This window comes from Sinohyriopsis cumingii, chromosome 17 (genome assembly GCF_028554795.1).
Source record: "Sinohyriopsis cumingii isolate HCF-2022 chromosome 17, ASM2855479v2, whole genome shotgun sequence".
Taxonomy (NCBI): Eukaryota; Metazoa; Mollusca; class Bivalvia; order Unionida; family Unionidae; genus Sinohyriopsis; species Sinohyriopsis cumingii.
This window is the reverse complement of record NC_142977.1, coordinates 59,645,861-59,669,138: the sequence shown is the minus strand read 5'-3', so window position 1 is coordinate 59,669,138 and position 23,278 is coordinate 59,645,861. Positions and strand designations below refer to the sequence as shown.

The 23,278-nt window shown below is 35.7% G+C and overlaps 1 protein-coding gene across 1 annotated transcript in view; it reads left to right on the top strand.

Annotated features, from left to right (window-relative positions):
• LOC149779042 (RNA-binding protein RO60-like) overlaps window positions 1-23,278 on the top strand; it is a 51,388-nt gene that overhangs the window by 7,586 nt on the left and 20,524 nt on the right. The window contains exons 2-4 of the mRNA XM_089939609.1: window positions 5,568-6,097; window positions 19,587-19,801; window positions 21,127-21,308. Coding sequence (XP_089795735.1) covers window positions 5,584-6,097; window positions 19,587-19,801; window positions 21,127-21,308 — 911 coding nt within the window. The 5' untranslated portion in view covers window positions 5,568-5,583. The remainder of the gene's footprint in view (window positions 1-5,567; window positions 6,098-19,586; window positions 19,802-21,126; window positions 21,309-23,278) is intronic.

Genomic DNA, 23,278 nt, shown 5'->3' with positions numbered 1-23,278 from the left:
TATTTTAGATAGCATAACATTCATAATCAATTTAAGTATTGCAACCTCATCTGTCCCCAAAATATGGAAAACTGCAATAGTAACTCCTGTTTCCAAATCTGGTTCTAAGGATGATGCTGATAACTACTGACCTATCTCAGTAATACCAAACTTGTCAAAATTGATTGAAAAACATGTCCATGACTCATTCATGTCATATTTAACCAAACACTTGCTGTTACACCCTAATCAGGCTTTAGACAGAAACATTCATGTGAGACTGCCTTGATCTCCCTAACTGATAAATGGCTTCAAGCACTTGACCAAGGTATGATAATAGGATCTGTATTTGTAGATTTGCTTTTGACATGGTGGATCATGAAATCCTTTTGAAGAAACTGAAAATCTACTAATGTGATGAAAGCAGTTAGATTGTTTACTTCATATTTAAGTGAGAGAACACAACATGTTTATATATATAATGTTCTGTATGAACCTGGAACAATTAGATATGGAGTACCACAGGCTCAGTTCTAGGTCCATTACTATTTATTTTATTTATTAATGGCATACCACTTTTACTAAGGGACTCAGTATCATCTACAGGTCTCTATGCAGATGACACAACATTGTCAGACATCCAAAACACAAAGTACGAACTCGAAATTTCTTTACAGAATGCCTTAAACAAACTGGACAACTGGTGCACGTGCAATGGCATGGTGGTAAATACTGATAAAACTAAAATATTACTTACCTCCACACGGGAAAAAAAAGGACAAATCTTGTTAGTGATGAACTATGTCTGACAATGAGGATACAAATTTGCAATGGTCTGTCATGATAGACTACTTGATGTTTTGGTAGATAATAACCTATCATGGACTGAACATATCAGTAAAAAAGTCAGTTCAAGTTTATGGCTTCTCAGTAGGATAAGACATTTTCTCACTGACAGGCACAGAAAACAATTTTATAACAGTTATAACTATTTAGACTACTGTAGTACAGTATGGGGTAATTCAAATGATAAGCATAGCAAAGCTGGCACACCTTCAAAAAAAAACATTTGGGCTAATATCAGTCCAGAAAGAAAGCAAGGAAAATTTTGCTGGTAAGTTAAAAATATTACCTATTAAAGACCGAATCCGTGTGAGAAAAGCCAAATTTATGTACAGGATATCCAATAATAGTGCTTCAGAATATTTACAATCACTATTCCAGTATAGGCTACCTGGCAATACTCCTCACCTGCAATCCATGTCTACCAAACAGTATAAACTTTCCAAACCAAATAAGGAATTATTTTTTTTAAAAAGTTTCCAATACTCTGGAACTTTGCTTTGAAATAGTATTCCAGTTGAAATTAGAAATACCAACTCTATTTCCTTTTTCCAAACCTAATATATCCAGTGGCTTCAGAGATACAGCTAAAATAAATAAATTCCATTGTATGAGGGCCTCAAGGTAGATTAGTTCTTAGCCATTTGACGTGTTGCCTTCTTTAAAAAAACATAGTCATTATTATTATTATTATTATTATTATACCAAAGTATATTTTTTTACCCAGTCTGTTCCCCCCAGTTTTGACATTGAGGAGAATGTTTGCTTTCAGTCTTGCACCGCTAGGGGATACACTGGTATACGCATTGTGGACTTTGTGTGTCCACTCCATACCATAGGCATGTATACAGGACAGAGGTTAATTATCCAGTATGAAAAGTGGACCACTCCAGTGGCCTAAGTAGTTTGAGCATATGCCTCAGATGCAGGAGACCCCAACAGAGTCATAGCAAAGACTGAACACGGATACTAGCAGCTGCCTCAGTTGGCACTTAGCATTAAGAGGTTTGTATTAGTGTTAGGATTGGTCAGCCTGGTGTCAGGATAATGTGACTGGGCAGGACATAACGCTTCATGTCTGTGACATGATGTCCCAGTGCTAGATATCAATAAACTTCCATGCTGCAGAAATCATAGCAATATGAAAAAAAAAATTTAACGCTATGTTAAAAATACAAAGATACACACACACACACATGCATAAACACACACACGAATTCCAGTAAGACTGGTTGCTATCTGCTCAATCTATTGGAATTTTTGTATATATAAAAAAGACCTAGATACAATGTAGATTACATCCATGTCTATTTACCATGTGTACATGTACCTGCAAGTATGCACAATATGCAGACAGCAAACCTTAAAATTATGACTATGCCTTACAGAAATTGCCCTTAAATTACAAACTTCTGAAAGAGTAGAGAAAAATACAAACATATGATGTAAAATTTGGATACAAATATATGATGTAAAGTTTGGATATTTTCTTGTTCAGGTTTGGCCTTGAACTGGATTTTACTATTATAGTGGTCATGGATTTAGACTTGCTTTACAGGTGTACCTCAGAAACTTGAATTTGCTGTTTTTTATGCAAAACATCTCAGTGATCACGCTCTTGCTTATAGTATAATCTACAAGTAGAAATATTGTTGAACAAAATGAAGTGCTGACAGAAAGGGACAATTGACATCTTAAAATGTTCAAACAATCAGCATTGATGTATGACATGGAATATTCTGTTATGACTCTATGGTCTTAAACTAATCAACAGAAAAGAGCACCAGCAAGGTTTGTAAAGTTCAACATATAACCTTTTTCCCTAGAACACAAAGTGAAAATTTAAGAAGAACTTAATTGCATTGTGAATTAAATCCCTAAAAGTTCTATCAAGAGTAAAAAAGTAAAGAGTAATTCCAATGGTGGTCCGAATGAATTCTTATTTTGAAAGTGCTGATGTACCAATAGCCATGAATATTGTTGATGTGTGTATTATAATGGTATAATCCAAATGTCTCTAATTGAATTCACAATAATCCTGAAACAGGGGTCTTGGCAACATGCATCATGCATATTTGGACAGATGTTTTCTGGAACACAAAATCACACACGAGTCCTACGTTCACACTCAGTAGCTGGGCAGCAAATTTCAAGTCCTGCTTCAACCACCTGCTCACTGAGAAAATGTGTTGATCAATTAATCATTTTAGATGTGTTGATATTTACAGTGGCAAAATTCAGTGGCCGGAAGACCTCCAGATGTGCATGTTACAAGTACATTAAAAGAGCACAACAGTTAAGTCAGGTGGCATTAGTTCAAAGACTTTGATTAGCTACCAAGTGGGGAAATGTGATATTTACAACAAAAAATGACTGAATTTACAGGCAAGAAGACCCAAAGATGTACATGTGGTCATTATAAGAGTACATCAAATGAACAACTTTATCTTTCATTATTCTGTTTGTTTCCAAGCATAGCCAAATAAGTAGTGCATGTGACCTCAAAGTCAAGACACATTGTGACATTGACAAATTCAGTTTGCAAATTTGGATAAATATTTTGGGGTTAAACAGAAAATTGATGATGATTGTAATGAGATTCAGAAGAGTGCTAAAGTTGCTTGAACAGATAGTTTGATGGGACAGTAGCTCAGCATCAGAAAATTTTGCGAAATGATAATAGATAACAGTGAACCACATTGTTGTCAAATCATATTTAAACATGACATCAATTTTAATACATAAATGTTTAAAGAATTATAAATTATTACAACTAAATAAAACGTTCAGGATTTGTGTCTCTATTCCTGGCATTGTAATGGATATTTAGCCACTTCAGGTATGCCCAACATACTTCTGGAAAAAGACTGCAACATTTGCCATGATACTTTTGTTTTTACCAAATATTAGCCCTTAGCTCCTACTTTTAAAATCCTAACCAGACCTTTATGAAAAAAAAGTGGTTTAGTCAGAAAAGTATCAATGAGCACTTTGTAATTCAGTTGAATAATTTAAATAAATAAATCCTCTCTAAACAGAACTGAATGCAGCCAAAAGATTCCACTTGACATATGTTAAAATAGAATAATCAGGTATGTTTATCACTACCTTTGTAACATAAAAACTAAGACACAATAACAGAACCAGAATGAGGCTCATTTTCCAGTCAAATTTGATAAACAAGATCACTTTTAGTAACTTGCAAAAACCATGTAAAATAGTTTAAATGCAAGTGAAAACTTTCTTAAAATATTTACAATCATAGGCAAGAACTGGCTATGTAATGTAGTTTTAAAACGAAATACAAACTCTTACCCTCAAGTATGGACACAAGTCAATCACACAATACAAATTAAATATACTTAAGAATTCAGATTATTGGAAACAGGAGAGGCAACAATTATCCCATTGATTTGAGTATTGCTTGTGACAAAGGAAATTACCACCAACACATGGAATTTAAAATAGAAATAAGACAAGCAATTGACTTGAATGATTGAGCCAGAAGCCATCAGTTCCGTTTTTTTTTTAATTGCAGTTTCTGACTTGATGAACATAATTTTACCCTCCCTGCATCAGATCAGATGTCTGAACATTTCAAAAGCACGTTTTCCAATTCACAATAGCACTACATGACATTTCAGTTACTGGCAATTGGCTCACCATATTAAAACAATGTTGTCAGTCCTACTGATAAGGTCTTGGTAAGGTTGTTGTATGCACATTTGTGCAATAGAGACTTGTGGTCGAAAGATTTTACACGTTTTTTTTGCCATGCATAGTTTTGACACGGAGGGTTCACACACGACGTGACGTGCTCAATCTCCAGTATAGTGGATGATAGATGGCATTGTGGCAGGGTTCAAGCATGGGCATTGTTTTGATGGAATAACTTTCCCGAATCTCGTAAGCTGTTATATGATTTCCTTTAGGATCAGCAACATAAAGAGAAGGAGCTGGCTGAAATTAGTGAACTACTGCTGCAAGAAGGAGGGGATAATTTCCCCAACTTTGTTCAGCTTGCTGCTATTAGCCTGGCCATCCCACTTACCTCTGTGCCTTGTGAGAGAGGGTTCTCTGTCCAAAATGCCACACAGTTGCTCAAAAGAAACAATCTTTTATTGAAGTCTGTTCATGAGAAAATGCTTGTTAGATATGAAGCTAAACATCCTGACTTTAACAAGCAAGAATTTGCAAAACAAAAGCATGCATCAAGCTTGAAGAAGTATGCTCTATAAAGAAATAGAATGAGACAGCAGTGCAAGTGCCAATTTCCTTGAAGAAGCATTAAAATGATTGATTATTGTGCTTGGCTTTTAATATTTAGTTTGAGGCACAGGGAGTATGTAATACAAGTTGTAATTTCATATGATGAGTGGAAAAAATTTATGGGTGAGATGAAAATTTGTCAGTGCAGTTTTGATCCCCCCCATTTTTCATTTTGACCCCTAGTTCTGAGTCCAAACACTATAAGAATACTTTCAAATTGAGTCATGTAATTACATGTTGCCTAGATCATTATTGATCACTAAGATGTTTCTTGATGAATTCAGAAAAGAAAGATAAGCATCTTGATGATTAAGGCTCAGTCCTACAGAGCACTTGGGTTTTGTATTGTAAGGTATAGTACACAAATACTTGATCTGATTTGAAGAAACGATTAGCTCCAGACGCTGATAATAATACTCCATTTATTGTTAATTTTTATCAAGAGCTGTATTATATTAATTCTCTTTACATTTAAGGTCTTTGAAAAAAAAAATGGCTCGACCGGTTTTGCTGACGGATGATGCCAGTTACACTCGGTACTTAAAGACAGGAACTCAGGGAAATTTCTACCTACCTGGAAAGAACAAAACATTTCGTTACACAGACAATGTTCTGGTCAGGTTAATAGCTCAACAGAAGGGAGATAGTGCATTAGAGGAACTTGTCCGTGTCAGCAAGGACAAGTCCTATGTCAAAAGGGAACCTCTGCTGTTCATGTTAGCAGTTGCTGTGAACACCAATAACCACAATGTGAAATGTGCAGCCCATTCAAAACTGTCTGAGGTTTGTGAGGATACAAAGGACTTGTTCACATTCCTAAAGCACAACAAAAATTGTGGCCAGCTTAGAAAAGGATGGGGTAGGGGAATACGGAGGGCAGTGAATAACTGGTACAACACCAAAGATGCAAATCGCCTAGCAGAGTTGGTGACCAGGTACAGGTTCTTTGCAGGATGGGGACACAGAGATGTATTTAGGATGGCCCACATTGCACCAGCCAATGAAGGTATTTATTTATTTCTTTATTTTTATTTATTTATTTTTATTTCTTTGCTTGCTTGCTTGTTTGTTTGTTTGTTATATGCTATTCATCAGCAACCAGAAGTAAATACAAGTGGACAAGTGAGATTTTTAGCCCAGTCATGCTTGATTCTATGCATCTTGTGTTTGTCATTCTGTACTCAACCTGGGAGACTGGTGTTGTTCATGTGAGAACTAGTATCAAGATACATTTATGTTGAATGTTCTAACAAGGCAATGTCCTGTTAGTGTACACAGTCATATGAATTGGACATTTAATATAGTTAAGACACATTATAATTGGTTCTCATCAACCAAGTTGTAAATTAAATTAATAATAATTAAATATGTAGTAATTAGAAGAAGAAAAAAATGCTATCCATATCTATTCGTATCAGTGTTATAAGGTGGGAATGGGGCTTTGCAATGACTGACCACATAGAATTACCAGTTATACTCGCTAGTTAAACAGCAAACTGCACAGACCCAGATATGCTGTTACATAATGGGCAAGAACATGTAGATCTAGGTCTATGCATTTTTGTTCAGGAGTAATCACTAGAACAAGCAGCATAGACTCTGATTGGCCATTTCACTTTGCATCAATAGATCAGGGTCTGTGTTGTTTGCAATTGGACAAGACTTACAAGGGAATATATTGCAGGACTTGTTCCCTAAAAATGTATCCTGAATGTCTTGTTTTCACACCTTCATTATATTTAGCTAGATAGATGTTGGATCAATAACTAGTCTTTGTTAATAATCAAGCCAGAAGTGGTTAGGCCATTTGGTTCATAAAACCCTTGCCATTATTCATGTGTAAACCCTCATAATGAGTCTGGAGAGATGGTTTTGTAAAACATATGGTTTTGATTGTCAGCAATACAAATGCCAGCAGCTGCACTGGCAAGTATTCTAGTACAAAATACATGTCTAATAGTAGTTGTGGAATGCGCTGTATATTTACATGCTGTGCAGTTATCCATAGAGAGCAATGTACATTTTGAACATATGTCTATCAGTTTTCAATCCTCCACAATGCCTATCTTCACGTAACTGTCTGAATAACTGACAGACACTACATACTGTACAATGCATGCATTTCTTCTCCTGTCTCTTAAGTGATCGTCTGTATTTACTCAGCCCCTTTTTAAAATCCCCTTCCACCTTTCCTCTTCCATGTATGTACTTCCCTTCTCATGGTTATGCAGGTTTTACAGAAGACTTCAATCAGCATACCATCAGTTTTGCACATTTACATACTGTATCCTGTGGTAATTTCCACACCCTCTCCCCTAATTTTCCCCTCACATTGTGCTTCACTTCTCCTTGGCTTGGTGAACTTGTACTGAAGACCCTTTCTCAGCAATTATTTTTTATAGCAGTCCTCACAGGAGATTATAGGTATTTAACTCACTGAGTTACCCACTTTTATTACTATTATTATTATTATTATTATTATTATTATTATCATTATTATTATTATTATTAATTATTATTTTGCATTTATCATTTTGTATGGATCTTCACTGCATTTCCTTTACATCAGGATTGTTTTTGTCTGCCCAGAGATATGGGGAATGAACCAAAAATGGGCTCCAATTCCCAACATAATTTGGTACCTGTCAGTTAAATTTCTAATAGAATTCACGATGTTTGTGATTTACAATTGAATTTTTTTACTTCAGTAGCTTTAATTTTGTTGTAGATGTATCGGCCTGGGTCACATTTTCCAATTATCCATGAAAAATCCATGCTGTTAACCAGTCTATTTGTCTGCATGTTTTGTCTGTCAATTTGTGGACCAGAGAATGAATATTCAACATATCTGATTATACCTTTTGTAATATACTAATCCCCATTCTGTTTTTCAGTCTCTAATTTAGCTCAGTTACCACATTCTTAGGAACTTTTTCAATCACTCTTTTTCACATAGACATGCACACGTGTGCACACACATGCACATGAATACACAACACATTTGTACACACACACACATGCACACAGAACACATATGTGTACACAGACACACACACACTGAAATTTACTCATGACATTTTGTAATAATGCAGAGTAGGATATACTATAATGAGAGTAAATCTTTGAATATCCTATATTACTTTCAAAAAATAATTTTTGTAATGACCTATATAAGTTGGGACGAGAAATTATTGCATTTTTTTCTGTACATTAAGTCTTGGGATGACTTAGAAAAAAATATATTTTCTTTCTACGGGTTGCTCCAAGTCTTTTGTTGATCATACGATTGGACAGAAACATTATATATTAATGATTTGTTTGTAAATGTGTATTAATAATATCATTCATTTTTCTCTATGTTCTTATCCTTTGTTCCTGTTTTGTAAAATGTCATTTGATGATCAGTAAGCATTAGCACAATGTTGTGACCATATTATAAAAGTAACTTGTTACATTTTCTCCAGTTTACTGTTGCCATTTTATACACTGTTGCTATTAAATTGTCAAAAGTCATCCATTTTTACATTTTATGACTTGAAAATTTAAATACCTAACTCATTAACATGTGTTATCAGTATTAAAATAATGAAAGTAACTGTTTGGTACATCATTTGCATTTATAGTGACCTTGTTTTGTTTTCACACCACATGTACATTGAAAACTTTAATTTGCAGTGTCACAGGTTTCAAATCGTTGGAAAAACTGCACTAAACTTCAACAGTGTCGCAAAAATATAATAAAGAAGTCTCAGAAATAATATTTTGAAAACAGTTGCCAAAATGATGCATTGTTTTCTTTAATATAAGTGACCTTTAAATAAGTATACATTAACTCAACGACAACTAAAATGCTGATAGGAGAGGCCACAATCGGATTCATGCTATAGAGCAAAGGGTCGCCAGCATTACAGTCAGACAAAACTCTCTCTTGACACAAGACAGTTTCATGGTTTAAATGTGCAAATGGCTGGAATTTCTGTCAGAAAATAAAAAGACAAATTCACCAAACATTATTAAAAGGAACGACCAAAACAACCAGTATGCCCAAACGAAAAGTGGAATGAAAACAACCTGACATTATGATGATGACTATGGCAGTCTATATTAAAGATTTTAGCATGTGTTATGGTTTTGATAAATATATGACAGTGAATAGGCTGGTTTTGTGTCATATATTTATAAATATTCATGAAATATTTGTCCTTCATATGGATTGCATCACTTTGTGGAATTGCTTGTATAACTGAAAAACGGTCAGTCTTTACCGTACGCGTATACAACAGCGTAAATAACACAGTGCTGGCTAAAACGCAATCTGGAAGAATGCTATTAGGTAAGAAAAAGAAGCAATAAAGCAAAATTGGCATGTATTTTTAAGATAAAACATGCATCTGACACTAAATACAAATATGCACTGCGCAAGTATTCTCCACTAAGGTTTCATGGTTGAGTCTAAAATGGTCATTGAATTGTGAATTCTTTATTTACCTTTATTTTATGGCTTTTGCCCAAAGAAAAAGTAGTTCCAAACATTTGAGAATATGGTAAATTAATATGGTATCTGAAAATGATATTTTAGATTTGAGATTAATATTCTGGCACATTTTTGGTTAGAAAATTATAGGTGTTATATATGAAAATTTAATGTGCAGTTTCCTTTAGTATATCTGTAATATACAGTCAGATTCATTTAGGACTTGTTTACAGTGAATTACTCCCCACCCCTTTTTTTTTTAAATTGCATAATTATTTACTTAGGTACTGTGTATATTTAACCAGTTTTACCAGTCAGCACACACATCCACTCCACACATTAGATAGTCTAGCCACTCACTGCAAGTCAGTCCTTTTATTTATATGGACTTTTCAACTGGTCCAGCTCCAGTTCAGTAGGGTTGCTGTTTTGTCAAGGATGTTTTGAACTGTCACCAATGTGTGGCTTTATAGCAGTCTTGTTTGTCTGAAATTTACTGAATATGAAATGGTGTAATCATCTGTTTGGTGTCTAAGAAGGTAAGCAATTCATTGCGATCCAATTGATTCCAGCATTTATCAGGTTATATAGCTTGCCCTCACAAGATTTTGTCTCCATCCATCAAAACCAGATTCATCATTGTAACTCTCTAACAAACTGTTTACTTTAAATAAACCTCTCATTACTTTTTATTGGAATCTAATCTATATCTCTTGTTTTCATTAAGTAGCAACTTAATTTAAGAAATGAATGATCTTCACTTTTCTTTTCTCAGTGATTCTTAGCTTTTAGATCATAGTCATTCCTCCAGTATCTGACTTGTATCAGCAAATACCTGTTAATACAAATGAACCTAAGTAAGAATAGCTGAAATGTGTGGGCATTGTCTGAAGGCATGACTTCCATCTGTTCATTTGCCCAATATCTACTAATTTTACAGCAGTGAATTAACAACATCCCACCCCCACCCCAGTTACTCATGTCAGCTGTGTATTAAGGTATAAAAACTTTACAAAACCCCATTTAAGTTTTTTAAAGAATTGCCCCCTTTACAAAAAATTCACTTATTAGTCTAGTTAAACAGCAGATAACATAGACCCTTCTCTCCCATCTTATAATAATTGGGCCAGTCATGGTCTAGTCAGATTTTTGTACAGTTTATTGTTCCTAACAAGCTGCATAGACCCATATCTACCAGTGCATTAGCAGTGGGAGATCTGGGTGTGTACAGTTTAGCTAAACTTTTAAGAAAATTCAAACAGTAGATCTTCTTCATTTTTGCTTCAAAGATTTTATTCAGAAGCATTAATAACTTTCTAGATATTAAATATAAAGTCCATGATCTGACATTTATTCAGTACTTTGGGGATCAATAAACAAAATTATGGATCAAATTAAAAAGACCTGGAGTTTAAAAAAATCAGAAACCATATTTCTTTGGTGCTGGCACCTTCTCTGCTGATATCTTTTGTATCTGTATACAATTCTGCAATATTGGAATTCATGACCATTTCACAACTTAATGAATGTTGAAAATTGTAATAGCCAGTAATGCCAGATTTGGAAATCATTGCAGACTTCTTGAAACATTCCAGAGTTTTGTAAAATCACTGCAACCGAATGCATTTCCTAGAAGTATGTACGATAAGAGGTGGTTTGTTGGGAATTTGAGTAATTTGTTTTAAAGTATATTCACAGCAGTCTATTACAACATCATATATTGTTTGTTCACAGTAGTTGTTGATTTTGCAGTAGAACACAGGAATGTAAGACAGACATACTGTAGTTGTAGACCATCTTGCATGTGTACTTTTGTTAATATATTTATTCAGCATCTGTTTTTCAAAGAGTGCTGACAAGAGAATACTACATAATGATACAGTGGATTAATGTCATGGGAGTGGATGTTTTTTTATTATTAAATAATCACCAAAATTAACCCCCATACCACTTAGTGATGTGGGGAGGTCAGAGGTCATTCCCTGATTGGTAGTGCAGATGCATGTATTTTATGATTTACTGGTGCATGCATTATCCAGAAGCCTTTGCATGCAGTGATTTTCTTAAGCTCTTTTTTTTTTCATAGAAGCAGACATTGGCATGTAGACAGTAAAGATGTGAGATTGTAGCTATGCATTGTACTTTTCTGGCATTAATGTATCTGTGCACATTCTTTAACTTCTGAAGAAATACCTTGTACTACACGCCAAAATTCTTCACTCACTTTGCATGCAGATACTGCTTGTTCTAGTGCATTTTGCAGGATATAAAATTTACCCGAGAGCACTTTTACATTAGATCTTTTCCAGTTAGGAGGTACAATTATGAAACATTTGAATAGGAGGTACATGTATGAAGCATTTTAATAGGAGGTACAATTATGAAACATTTGAATAGGAGGTACATGTATGATGCATTTGAATATGAGGTACTTGTATTATGTATCTGAAAAGGAGGTACATGTATGATGGCATTTGAATAGGAGGTACTTGTATGATGTATCTGAATAGGAGGTACTTGTATGATGTATCTGAATAGGAGGTACTTGTATGATGCATTTAAATAGGAGGTACATGTGTGATGCATTTGAATAGGAGGTACTTGTGTGGCCTATTTGAATAGGAGGTGCAAGTATGATGCATTTGAATAGAAGGTACACGTGTGATGCATTTAAATAGGAGGTACATGTGTGATGCATTTAAATATATCACACATACTTGTGTGATACATTTTAATAGGAAGTACATGTGTGATGCATTTAAATACATCACACATACTTGTGTGATGCATTTTAATAGGAGATACTTAGTACCAAACAGTAACAATGGATAGCTATCATATATGGGCTAATGGATGAGGAAACTGCTCTTTCATGTTCATATCCTCGAACCCTCTTTCTGAACCTTAAGCAAAGTCAAGGTCATTTTAAACTTGAAAACTTGACCCTTTAGCAGTTGAGGATAAAATCAGGAATCACCTCTGTTCGATAGTACAGACAAAAGTGCATTCACATTGATATCCTTAAAATAGCAAGCATAATTGTTTAGGGAGTAAACAGAAGAGTAAAGAGATACATGGGCGTCCAGAAAAAGGAGGAATAGAAAAGGGCATATGCGGACTAAAGTGGCAGAGAGAAGGTTATGCATAAGCTAAAGAGGCAGAGAGAAGGGCATACATTGGATCAAGAGGCAGAGAGAAGGGAATAACATGGGCTAAGAGGCAGAGAGAAGGGCATAGGAAGGTTCTAAAGAGGCAGAGAGAAGGGCATAATGTGGGCTACACAGGCAGAGAGAAGGGCCTATGTGGGCTCAATAGGCAGAGAGAAAGGCATACATTGGCTAAAGAGGCAGAGAGAAGGGTACACATTGGCTAAAGAGGCAGAGAAAAGGGCATCCATTGGATCAAGAGGCAGAGAGAAGGGCATGCATGGGTTAATGAGGCAGAGAGAAGGGCATGCATAGGCTAAGATGCAGAGAGAATGGCATGCATAGGCTAATGAGGCAGAGAGAAGGGCATGCATAGGCTAATGAGGCAGAGAGAAGGGCTTACATGTGCTACAGAGGCATAGGGAAGGGCATATGTGGGCTAAAGAGGCAGAGAGACAGGAATTTATGGGCTAAAGAGGCAGAGAGAAGGACATGCATAGGCTAAAGAGGCAGAGAGAAGGACATGCATAGGCTAAAGAGGCAGAGAGAAGGGCATACATTGGATCAAGAGGCAGAGAGAAGGGTACACATTGGCTAAAGAGGCAGAGAAAAGAGCATACATTGGATCAGGAGGCAGAGAGAAGGGCACACATTGGCTAAAGAGGCAGAGAAAAGGGCATACATTGGATCAAGAGGCAGAGAGAAGGACATATATAGGCTAAAGAGGCAGAGAGAAGGGCATACATTGAATCAAGAGGCAGAGATAAAGGCATACATTGGCTAAAGAGGCAGAGAGAAGGGCATACATTGGATCAAGAGGCAGAGAGAAGGGCATGCATAGGCTAATGAGGCAGAGAGAAGGGTATGCATGTGCTACAGAGGCATAGGGAAGGGCATATGTGGGCTAAAGAGGCAGAGAGACAGGAATTTATGGGCTGAAGAGGCAGACAGAAGGACATGCATAGGCTAAAGAGGCAGAGAGAAGGGTAGATATAGACTAAAGAGGCAGAGAGAAGGGAATACTTTGGCTAAAGAGAGAAGGGCATACATTGGATCAAGAGGCAGAGAGAAGGGCATGCATGGGCTAAAGAGGCAGATAGAAGGGCATGCATGGGCTGATTAGGCGATAGAAGGGCTTACATGCACTAAGGAGGCATAGGGAAGGGCATATGTGGGCTAAACAGGCAGAGAGACAGGAATATTTGGGCTAAAGAGGCAGAGAGAAGGGCATGCATTGGCTAAACAGGCAGAGAGAAGGGTATATGTGGGCTAAAGAGGCAGAGAGAAGGGCAAGATTGCATGTGAAAAATCATATCCCATAGTGTGAAGGTTCTGTTGAATATAACCATGTACTATTCATACACCATTGTATGCATGCACATTTTTTTGGAAAAGTTAGGTAGGCTTGTTGAATCCGTTTTTGATCTGCTTTCTTTATATTTTTTTTTATATGTATGCAATTTCTTGATGTTCTTGATATATGTGCCCATTTCTTGATGTACTTGATATCTGTGCAATATCTTGATGTTCTTGATATCTTTGATATCTATGCAATTTCTTAATGTTATTGATAATTTTGATATCTATGCAATTTCTTGATATCTTTGATATCTATGCAGTTTCTTGATGTTCTTGATATTTTTTATATCTATGCAATTTCTTGATGTTCTTGATATCTTTGATATGTATGCAATTTTTTGATGTTCTTTGATATCTGTGCAATTTCTTGATGTTATTGATATTTTTTATATCTATGCAATTTTGATGTTCTTGATATCTTTGACATCTATGCAATTTCTGGATTTTATTTATATCTTTGATATCTATGCGATTTCTTGATGTTCTTGATATCGTGCATTTTGTGCACTTGCTTTATTGTCTGTAGGGGCCCCGAGTGGTCTAAAGCGCTCTTCGTTACGGATCACTGCCATCTCACCTCTGTCAGCGTGGGTTCGAGTCTTGTATTCGGCCAATGTGGGTATGTGAGAAAGCTTGCCAATAGCTTATCGTGGGTCGGTGGTTCTTCCCGGGGATTTCCCGGGTTCTTCCTCCACCATTAATACTGGCCGCCACGCATAGCCTATCGTGTGCTGAAAAATGGTGTTAAACCCCATAACAATAACAATTATTATCTGTAACTGTTGGCATCTATGATTTTTTTTTACTTGTTGAGTCATATAAATCAACGTGTCCAGTAATTTCTATTACAGGGTATAGCTTTATACACTATGTATTCTGAGCCCAAAATAGACCTGTCCATTTCTATTTTATGAAGAGAAAAGTATATATTGGTCAATGCAGACAAGATTTGCTTGCATGTCCACCATTTTGGCAAAGTGTATTATTCTGTGACTGTATGTTCATCTGTCTGTCTGCATATTTCTGACCCGATTTGGTATGTGAGCATATATAATGTCAGACAAATTCTGTTATGAGTGGCATCCATGATTGTTTACAAGAAATCTAGCTTTAGGTTGGCTGAGCTTGTGAAGACCATAGAAGACATTATCAAATTTTTATCATGTGTGCGTATATTATCATGGTCTCAGTTGAATTTGATTATGAGAGGTATGTTAGTAATGTGATCTGATGGAGCTTCTGAAAACCCTGAAGGCCATATTAGCTTTTACCATGAAGATCTATTGAGATGAATGAGGAAATCTTGTTTTTGATTGGCTGAACTTGAGAACACTCTCTAAGGATCAAATTGTGAAATAGATTTTGAGCACACTTTCCATATAAGCCTGTATCATAAAGTTATCAGATGAGATCGAGTATGAGTTAAAGTCAGAACACGTGTTGTCAATAGTTAGGATCCAGGCTGATCAGATTATGAGTTAAGTAAGCACATGTGTTGCCAATAGTGAGGATCCAGGCTGATCAGATGGTGGGTATTGAATCTGCACCACAGCTCACTTAATTTGGGAATCTTGATGTTTTCCAAGTCATGAATCTGATGACCAAGCCTTATGGTAACAAGAAACACAGAAATCTCTGCTGACTGGGATGATTGGTTCAACTTAGACCTTAAATGCCAAAAGTAAGCATATATAATTTAAGGGCATGACTATGAACAGTTTCTAGCTTGTCTAAAAAGGTTTAGTTCCCAGAATGCTGGTTGTATAAAATGACTTGTATCAACATTAATTAGACATGTATCAACTGTGTATTCCATTTAGCTGTTCTCTCACCTTTAGTTTCGGGGCCCTGAGTGGCCAAGTGATCTAAAGCACTCTACATTATGGTTCAGTGCCATCTCACCTCTGTCTGCGAGGGTTCAAGTCTCAAATGCGGCCATTGTGGGTATGTGAGAAAGCTTGCCAGTAGCTTCTCATGGGTCGTTGGTTCTTTCCGGGGGTTTTCCGGGTTCTTCCTCCACCATTAATACTGGCCGCCATGTATAGTCTATCCTGTGCTGAAAAATGGCATTAAACCCTACAACAACAACAGTCTTTACAGTTTCAGTATATGTGTGAATTTGCATTCACGAGCTAACATGTGTCAACTACCCATCATGATCTATCAGGCCCACTGTTTTTGTCCTTTATTCTGTCAGTGTTTTGTATGCTGGACTTGGGGCAGAGGGGGAGTGAGTTCAAAGCATACCTGTGGATTGGCCCAGGTCAGCTACTGTATTATTTGTCCTTGGACAAGATCATTTATTCAGTTGCCTCAGCATGAAATTTCATGACATAAAACACCAACCCAATTGTTTTCATTACATTGTAAAAGCATGAATATGGTGAAAAATTAGGATGGCTTACTAGCACAAACTAACTGGTCTTGTATGCAAATTGTGAAAACAGTGGCATAACCAGCGTTGAGAATTTGACATCAGTGTACAGTCAGAGACACATTTGTTCCTTGAATATACAATTTGTCCATCATAGATATGCGTGTACTTTTCTGAATTTTCTATTTATAGCATCAGTATATGACCTGTTTTCAAGAAAGCAGATGGGTTTCCTTAATTTGAAACTTTGCCTCACAGATTCATTTAATTGATGATCAAATTTGTTAGTGGACCAGTCTGTACTTTTAAAGAAAATAGCACCAGATATTAATCTCTCTAGGCTTTTACAGTTTGACTTGTGAATGAAAAGTCTTAGAGCAGATTGGTCTTTATAAACTTCAAAACGTGTCCAATCAGAAAAAGGATGGATGAACACTGCTTTACAAATTTGAAAAGAATATGAAATTGAAGACATTGTCATACACATTGCTAAATTTGTGGACTTTATGATAATTCAGCTAAAGTTAAACATGTAGACAAGTTAAAGTGAGTGCTGAAATAGAAATAATCTATCAGTGTGTTTCTGTTTCCATTTTGGTTTTAAGCCACATGGCTTTGGCCCATTTTTTCAAAGTATTTTGACATGCTGCAGATGCAGGCTAGTAGCAAAAATAAATGTGCCTTTTTTATAGAACGAACTGTAATTATGGCATGTAATATATACATTTTTTATACTCATTATGCTCTTTTGCCACATATATTAACAAAAGTTTCACTTATACCTCTCTGTGTGGGCATGTATGTCACATGTATATGCAATATGCAACAAGTTCATTGACTCTGTCCTACCAGTGCTGTTGTAGGATACAGTATGTAACAAGTTCATTGACTCTGTCCTACCAGTGCTGTTGTAGGATACAGTATGTAACAAGGTCATTGACTCTGTCCTACCAGTGCTATTGTAGGATACAGTATGTAACAAGTTCATTGACTCTGTTCTACCAGTGCTATTGTAGGATACAGTATGTAACAAGTTCATTGACTCTGTCCTGCCAGTGCTGTTGTAGGATACAGTATGTAACAAGTTCATTGGCCATGTCATACTAGTGCTATTGTAGGATACAGTACACAAAAAATGCATTGACCATGTCATTCTAGTGCTATTGTAGGATACAGTACACAAAAAGGACAGTACATTGACTGGAAAATTGTTCAAGTTACGTTAAAAATCCAAATCACATACAGTACACTATGTAAGTAGTGATATTGTACTAGGATACAGTATACCGAAACTGCATTGCCTATGTCATACCAGTGCTATTGTAGGATACAGTATGCAAAAGTCCATTGACCTTGTCATACTAGTGCAATTGTAGGATAAATTGATTGCATTTTAGAGATTTCTGTTGGTGATATGTTCTGGTACTAGCTGTACCTTGCTCCACCAGGTTTGAATTTCATCCAGTTACTTTGATACAAGTGGGATATACCTGGCTGCTTCATGAATTACCTAGCAAGGCAGATTAAGTTCCCTCAGGGACTTGTAGTATGTCTGAACTTTATGGACTTGAAAGTCTAGACCAGGCATGGGTAACTTCCTCAAGGGTGTTGAGTGATTAGTAAACCTACACCCTATGATGTAAATTAATGGATGAAACCAGGTCACTGACCAGATCCAGCCAACTGGCCATATTTCACTTATCTCTGGTTTAGACTATCATCCATCAGCACACCTAGATCATATTACACTGAATATTTTGGTTTATATCAATGGCAGCTATACAACCATATAATTTTATTTGTGTAGGTAAAATGTTAGGTGGTTATATTTACAGTGTCATAAGATTATACTGTTGCTACCGAGGAATCATATAAAAACTTTTTATATTGTCTGCTTGTCATGAGTAATTCTGTGAGACTGGACAGAAAATCTAATAATGACAGCAGATAGTTCAAGTTTGCCATTGGGTGTTGGAAATTGAATTTTTCCATTCCATGGACATGATTACAAGATACATTCACCTCTGACCATGTTTTTAGCCATGAGCTCAGCTGCTGTGGGTATTGTAGTAGCGCCTTTCTGATGTCACTGCGCTATGGGGAATTAGTCACAAGCAAGAGGGTTTCTTCTTTTTCTACCTTTAATGATGTATGTTGCCCCTAGTTCTTCATGCTGACTCCCTGTACTATGTTTGACCTGGTTATTTAAACAATCCTAGCGGACTTCAGAGAAAACATTCCCTGAAGACCTATTCTAAACTGATATTCTGGTCTGACTGTGTTAGGTGCAGACCCTTTATCTAACTCTAATCTACATATCAAAATGCACAGAATCTAAATTTTGTAATCCAAAATAAAGCCATATATGTACTCTCCATACACACTCTTTTTCCACTGATGCTGTGTGTTAGAATTTACAAAAATATTATTTTGAATATGAAATTACTTGTAAACTTTATCCTTTTGAGCAAATTACTTCAAAATTAAACTATAACTACTCAACTCTATTTTAAGCACTTTATACCTACTAAAAGAGATTCAAATTTCCCTTCAAATGGTCACTAATTTTAATGTTTAAGTATTATGGCAAACTTGCTATAATTGATTTTAATTAGCTTTACAAACACATCTTCCAACTGTCCTACTGACTCCTTTGTTTCAATTTCTCTGGACTGTAACTTGACACCATAGCATTTGAATAGCTGCTGGTAACCTTGTATTGACCCCAAATCTCTGCCTCTAAATCTAACAGTGACTGTAGAGTTACTCTATCATAGACATACTGTTATTAAATTTATATAGAGAATTTAGAAAATTTATACACAAATATATCTTTCCTTCTAAAACTAATATAAATACCACAGCACCTGAAATAACTAAATTTAGCCCTATAATAGTATGTCAAAAACCTGCCAGTAGCTTCGCTTGGGTCAGTGGTTCTTACAGGGCTTTTCCTAGATTCTTCGTTCACCATTAATACTATCTACCATGTGTAGTCAAGCTTACACTGAGAAATGGCATTAAACCAAAAACAAGAACATTACAGGAAGGTTATTTGTAGTCTTTACATTTTCATTATTAAGGACGAGAAAGTTGATTTTTTAATGAAATAATTTCACATTTTATTACTTATTTGTTTCAGCTATAGCACTGGTGGTTAAATATGTTGTCAAAGGAATAGATGCAGTTAAACAAGGGCAGGAAAATGCGTCTGAGGAGATCAAGCAAATCATATCATATTTAGATGCAGTTCACACAGTCAAGCACTGCACTGATGATACAGTTGTTGCAGGGCTGATAGAAAAATATGGTCTTAAAATTGAACATGTACCATGCCCATTGTACTCCTCAAAGGATGTAAGTAAATCATGTACTGTTTACTAATTAAGTGGATAATGTTAACTGATTTAATTTAAGTTTAAAGAACTAAGGCTTTTTGTTTTTATTGGATTAGAATGATTGCAGTGAAGTAAATTAAGGTTACACATGGATTTTTTAAAATATGACACAGATAAATGCCAGGGTGTTGAAATTTTTATAAAATATAAACTTGCTTTAGGGCAGTATGACTGAAGAATTAACTTTGTGTCATGTATGGGTGGTCCCGAATGAAAATGGTGCTGATCTGATGTTCAGTATGGCCACCACATCAGCTATCTTGAAAATCTTGTCACTCTTATCTCTGAATGGATGACTATATTAACATGAGGTTTTTACAGAAATACTTGTGCTGTCAGGATGGTCCTAAATTAAAATGGTGCCGTCCAGTATAGCAGCCATAGTCCCATTTTGAAATTCTTATAGCTATTCCTCTTGAATGGAATGTCATATTGACATGGGGTTTTCACCAAAAGACTAATTATGATATCTAACTGGTCCTAAATAAAAATGATGTCCAATATGGCCTCCACAGTAGCCATCTTGAAAATCTTGTTATTACCACTTCTCAATAGTAGAAAGGAAAGTCATATTGCCATGATGTTTTCACCAGAATAAAATCTTACTTCTTGTGTCACTAGTAGAGGCATAACACTAATATATTTATAGCTTATGGCTTATTATGACAGAATCACTTAATTGGCTGCCCCTACAAGAACGAGATACCTGAATGGCTATTTGGTGATAATAGGTTTCAAATAAATGGTCTGGTATAATGTCGGCACTGAGACTATGCAGAGATGATTTTTGAAAGTGTGTAAAAATTTCAAAGAAATTGCTGCGTGCATTAAAACATATACAGGTATGGCCAGTAGGGTCAGTTCATCCCTTTCATCCTGTTTAAATATTCCTTATTCTCGGATCCTATTGATCCTGGTTAAAAAATACCAAATTCACCATTTCCTTCGATCCTGTTTTAGTACACCATATTCTCAGACCATTTGGTCCGCTTTAAAATATGCCATATTCTGTGATCCTTTACAAGTTTTCACAGTTCTCAGTATGTTGATAAGCAACTGGCTCCAAATGCTTCTGAGAAAGAGGTCAATTTCTTTGGCATTAAAAATGTCTCCTGGTGAAATGTTTGTAATGTGAACCCATGCTAAAGGCCCTCTCTTCATCTACAACAAAGACAGAAAAACTCGAATGGTTTTATTGTTGAGTCCTACAGTGTCTGTACTGGGCACTTACACATTGATGTCCTTGAAGGCAAATATCACAGTTCATTGATGTGTCTATTTCAGGTCTGGGTGTCTCTTCTTGAGAATATGTCCCTCACAGACATCTTAAAATATCTTCCTGCTCTGGGAAGTCGTGGTTTTCTGACCGTCGCCTCCAAAGAAGGCTCAATAGATGAAGCCTGTAAACTTATACAGAGCAAGGTTCTGGATAAAGTTAAGGATGCCAGTGCAATTGAGACTGAGAGGTTATTTGTGTTTTTATTATTTTACAGATAACAATGCTATAACATTTATTTGTATGCATGATTTTGACAAAACCTACAAAAACATCTGGACAAATATAAGAGATTGATATTGAAAATCTTTATTTTTGAGGGGGAAAAATGTAATTACAAATTTTCAACTGTTGTAGCATTGTTACCTCAAGTACTTTTAAGTACAAGAGTTACACTGCTGTATAATTTAGAGGATTGCTGAAATGTCTTTTGAGTAGTGTGACTTATTCAGTTTGTTTAAGCAGAGACCAACCTTGGCTCCCACAACAAGACATCTGGTGAGAGCAGGGAGCAGTGAAAAACCATTAGGGAGACTAAATATTTGTCGTAATTTTCATATCGTGTTGTAGTCTAAGCTTGCTACTAGTCATAATCAAGAATAGATTATGCGATGGCCTGTTGTCCATCATTCATTTGTCGGCCTGCTAGCCTATTAGCACAAGTTTATTATTGCTACTTTCAGTTACTGGGAGGATTGTCCATAAAAGGCATAGGTCTTGAATGCAAATACATCTCAGGGTATTTTGGATGCTAAATAAAAATGGTTTCCCTCGGATGTCCAATATGGCCATAATGGTGTTGAAGATCTTGTTGCTGCTGTTCCTTCTAAATGTATAGCCATGTTGGCATGGAATTTTCACTAAAAGATGTAAGGTGTGCAGCTGGTCCTAAACAGACATCCACTATGTTGGCAATGACAGCTGTCTTGAAAATTTCATTATTGCCACTTCTCCTGAATGGATAGTTGTATTGACACAGAATTTTTCACTTAAAGACTTGTGATATATAGTTGGTCCTAAATGAAAATGATGCCTTTTGAATATCTAATATGACACCTACATTGCCCCTCTTGAAAATATCATTATCACTGCTCATCTAAATGAATGGTCATACTGGCATGAACTTTTTCACTAAAAGACTTTTTTTGCTGTCTTGTTGGTTCCAGGTGAAAATGGTGCCTATCTTACATTGCCACTGTGATGGCCATCTTGACAAGCATAGTACAAACAAATATGAATGGATTTTTATCAGACCCACTTTATTGATGTATTAGAAGAATACTTAGAACAATGCCTCTTAAAAAACTTTTTTTTCTCCAAAATATGTTTAATTATTCAATTAAATAAATGTAGGTTTAGGGTAAAAGCAAAATATGACAAAGAATTTTTTACTTTACTTGACAGGTTTCTTGTGAACCTGTCAGCTTGATTTTGACATGTAAGAATATATATAGTATGTCAGAGTTTCTCAGGAATATCAGAGATGGTTTCAGCACTTGGCAGTTAAAAGAATAAATGGACAAAAGAAATGGACTTAGCTTGGATTCCTGGAAATTCTTTCTGGTTATTGGTCTCTTGTTATAGAAAGCATAATACTAAGATTTCTTGGCCAACGTTTCTTGCATTTGACTATTAAGCAGATGTTAGCTACATGAGAGATCTCCAGCCCACAGGGGACTGTTGTTTTTAATTCAGTGCAAAGGTGTATCAAAACAGTCAAAGTAAAAAGAAAGGCAGGAGTGACCAAGGAAAACTCTATATGTAATAATATTTTACACCTAATATAGCTTGTGCATTTCTGATGCACACTGGTAACTTCATTGTCCAACAGAACTTAAAAGTCACTTGACACTTTGTTTTTGTGCTATTACATCATGCTTTAATTTCTGATATTTCATTTGTTAAATCTCATTATTCATATTATTTTGGATATATATTTGATATTTTTGCCTCTAATTAAAAGAGAAACAACAAGAACAAAAACTGCAAATAAGTATACATATCTAATTTAATTACTGTTATTAATCTAAATATATGGACTGTGTGATTTTTCTGGATGCTGACCCTTCTAAACTTTCTGACCATAAAACAGTTTGCAAGAAAAACAGACTCCAGATTTTCTGACTTTTGTGACCCACTAAACCATATTTAATTTCATTG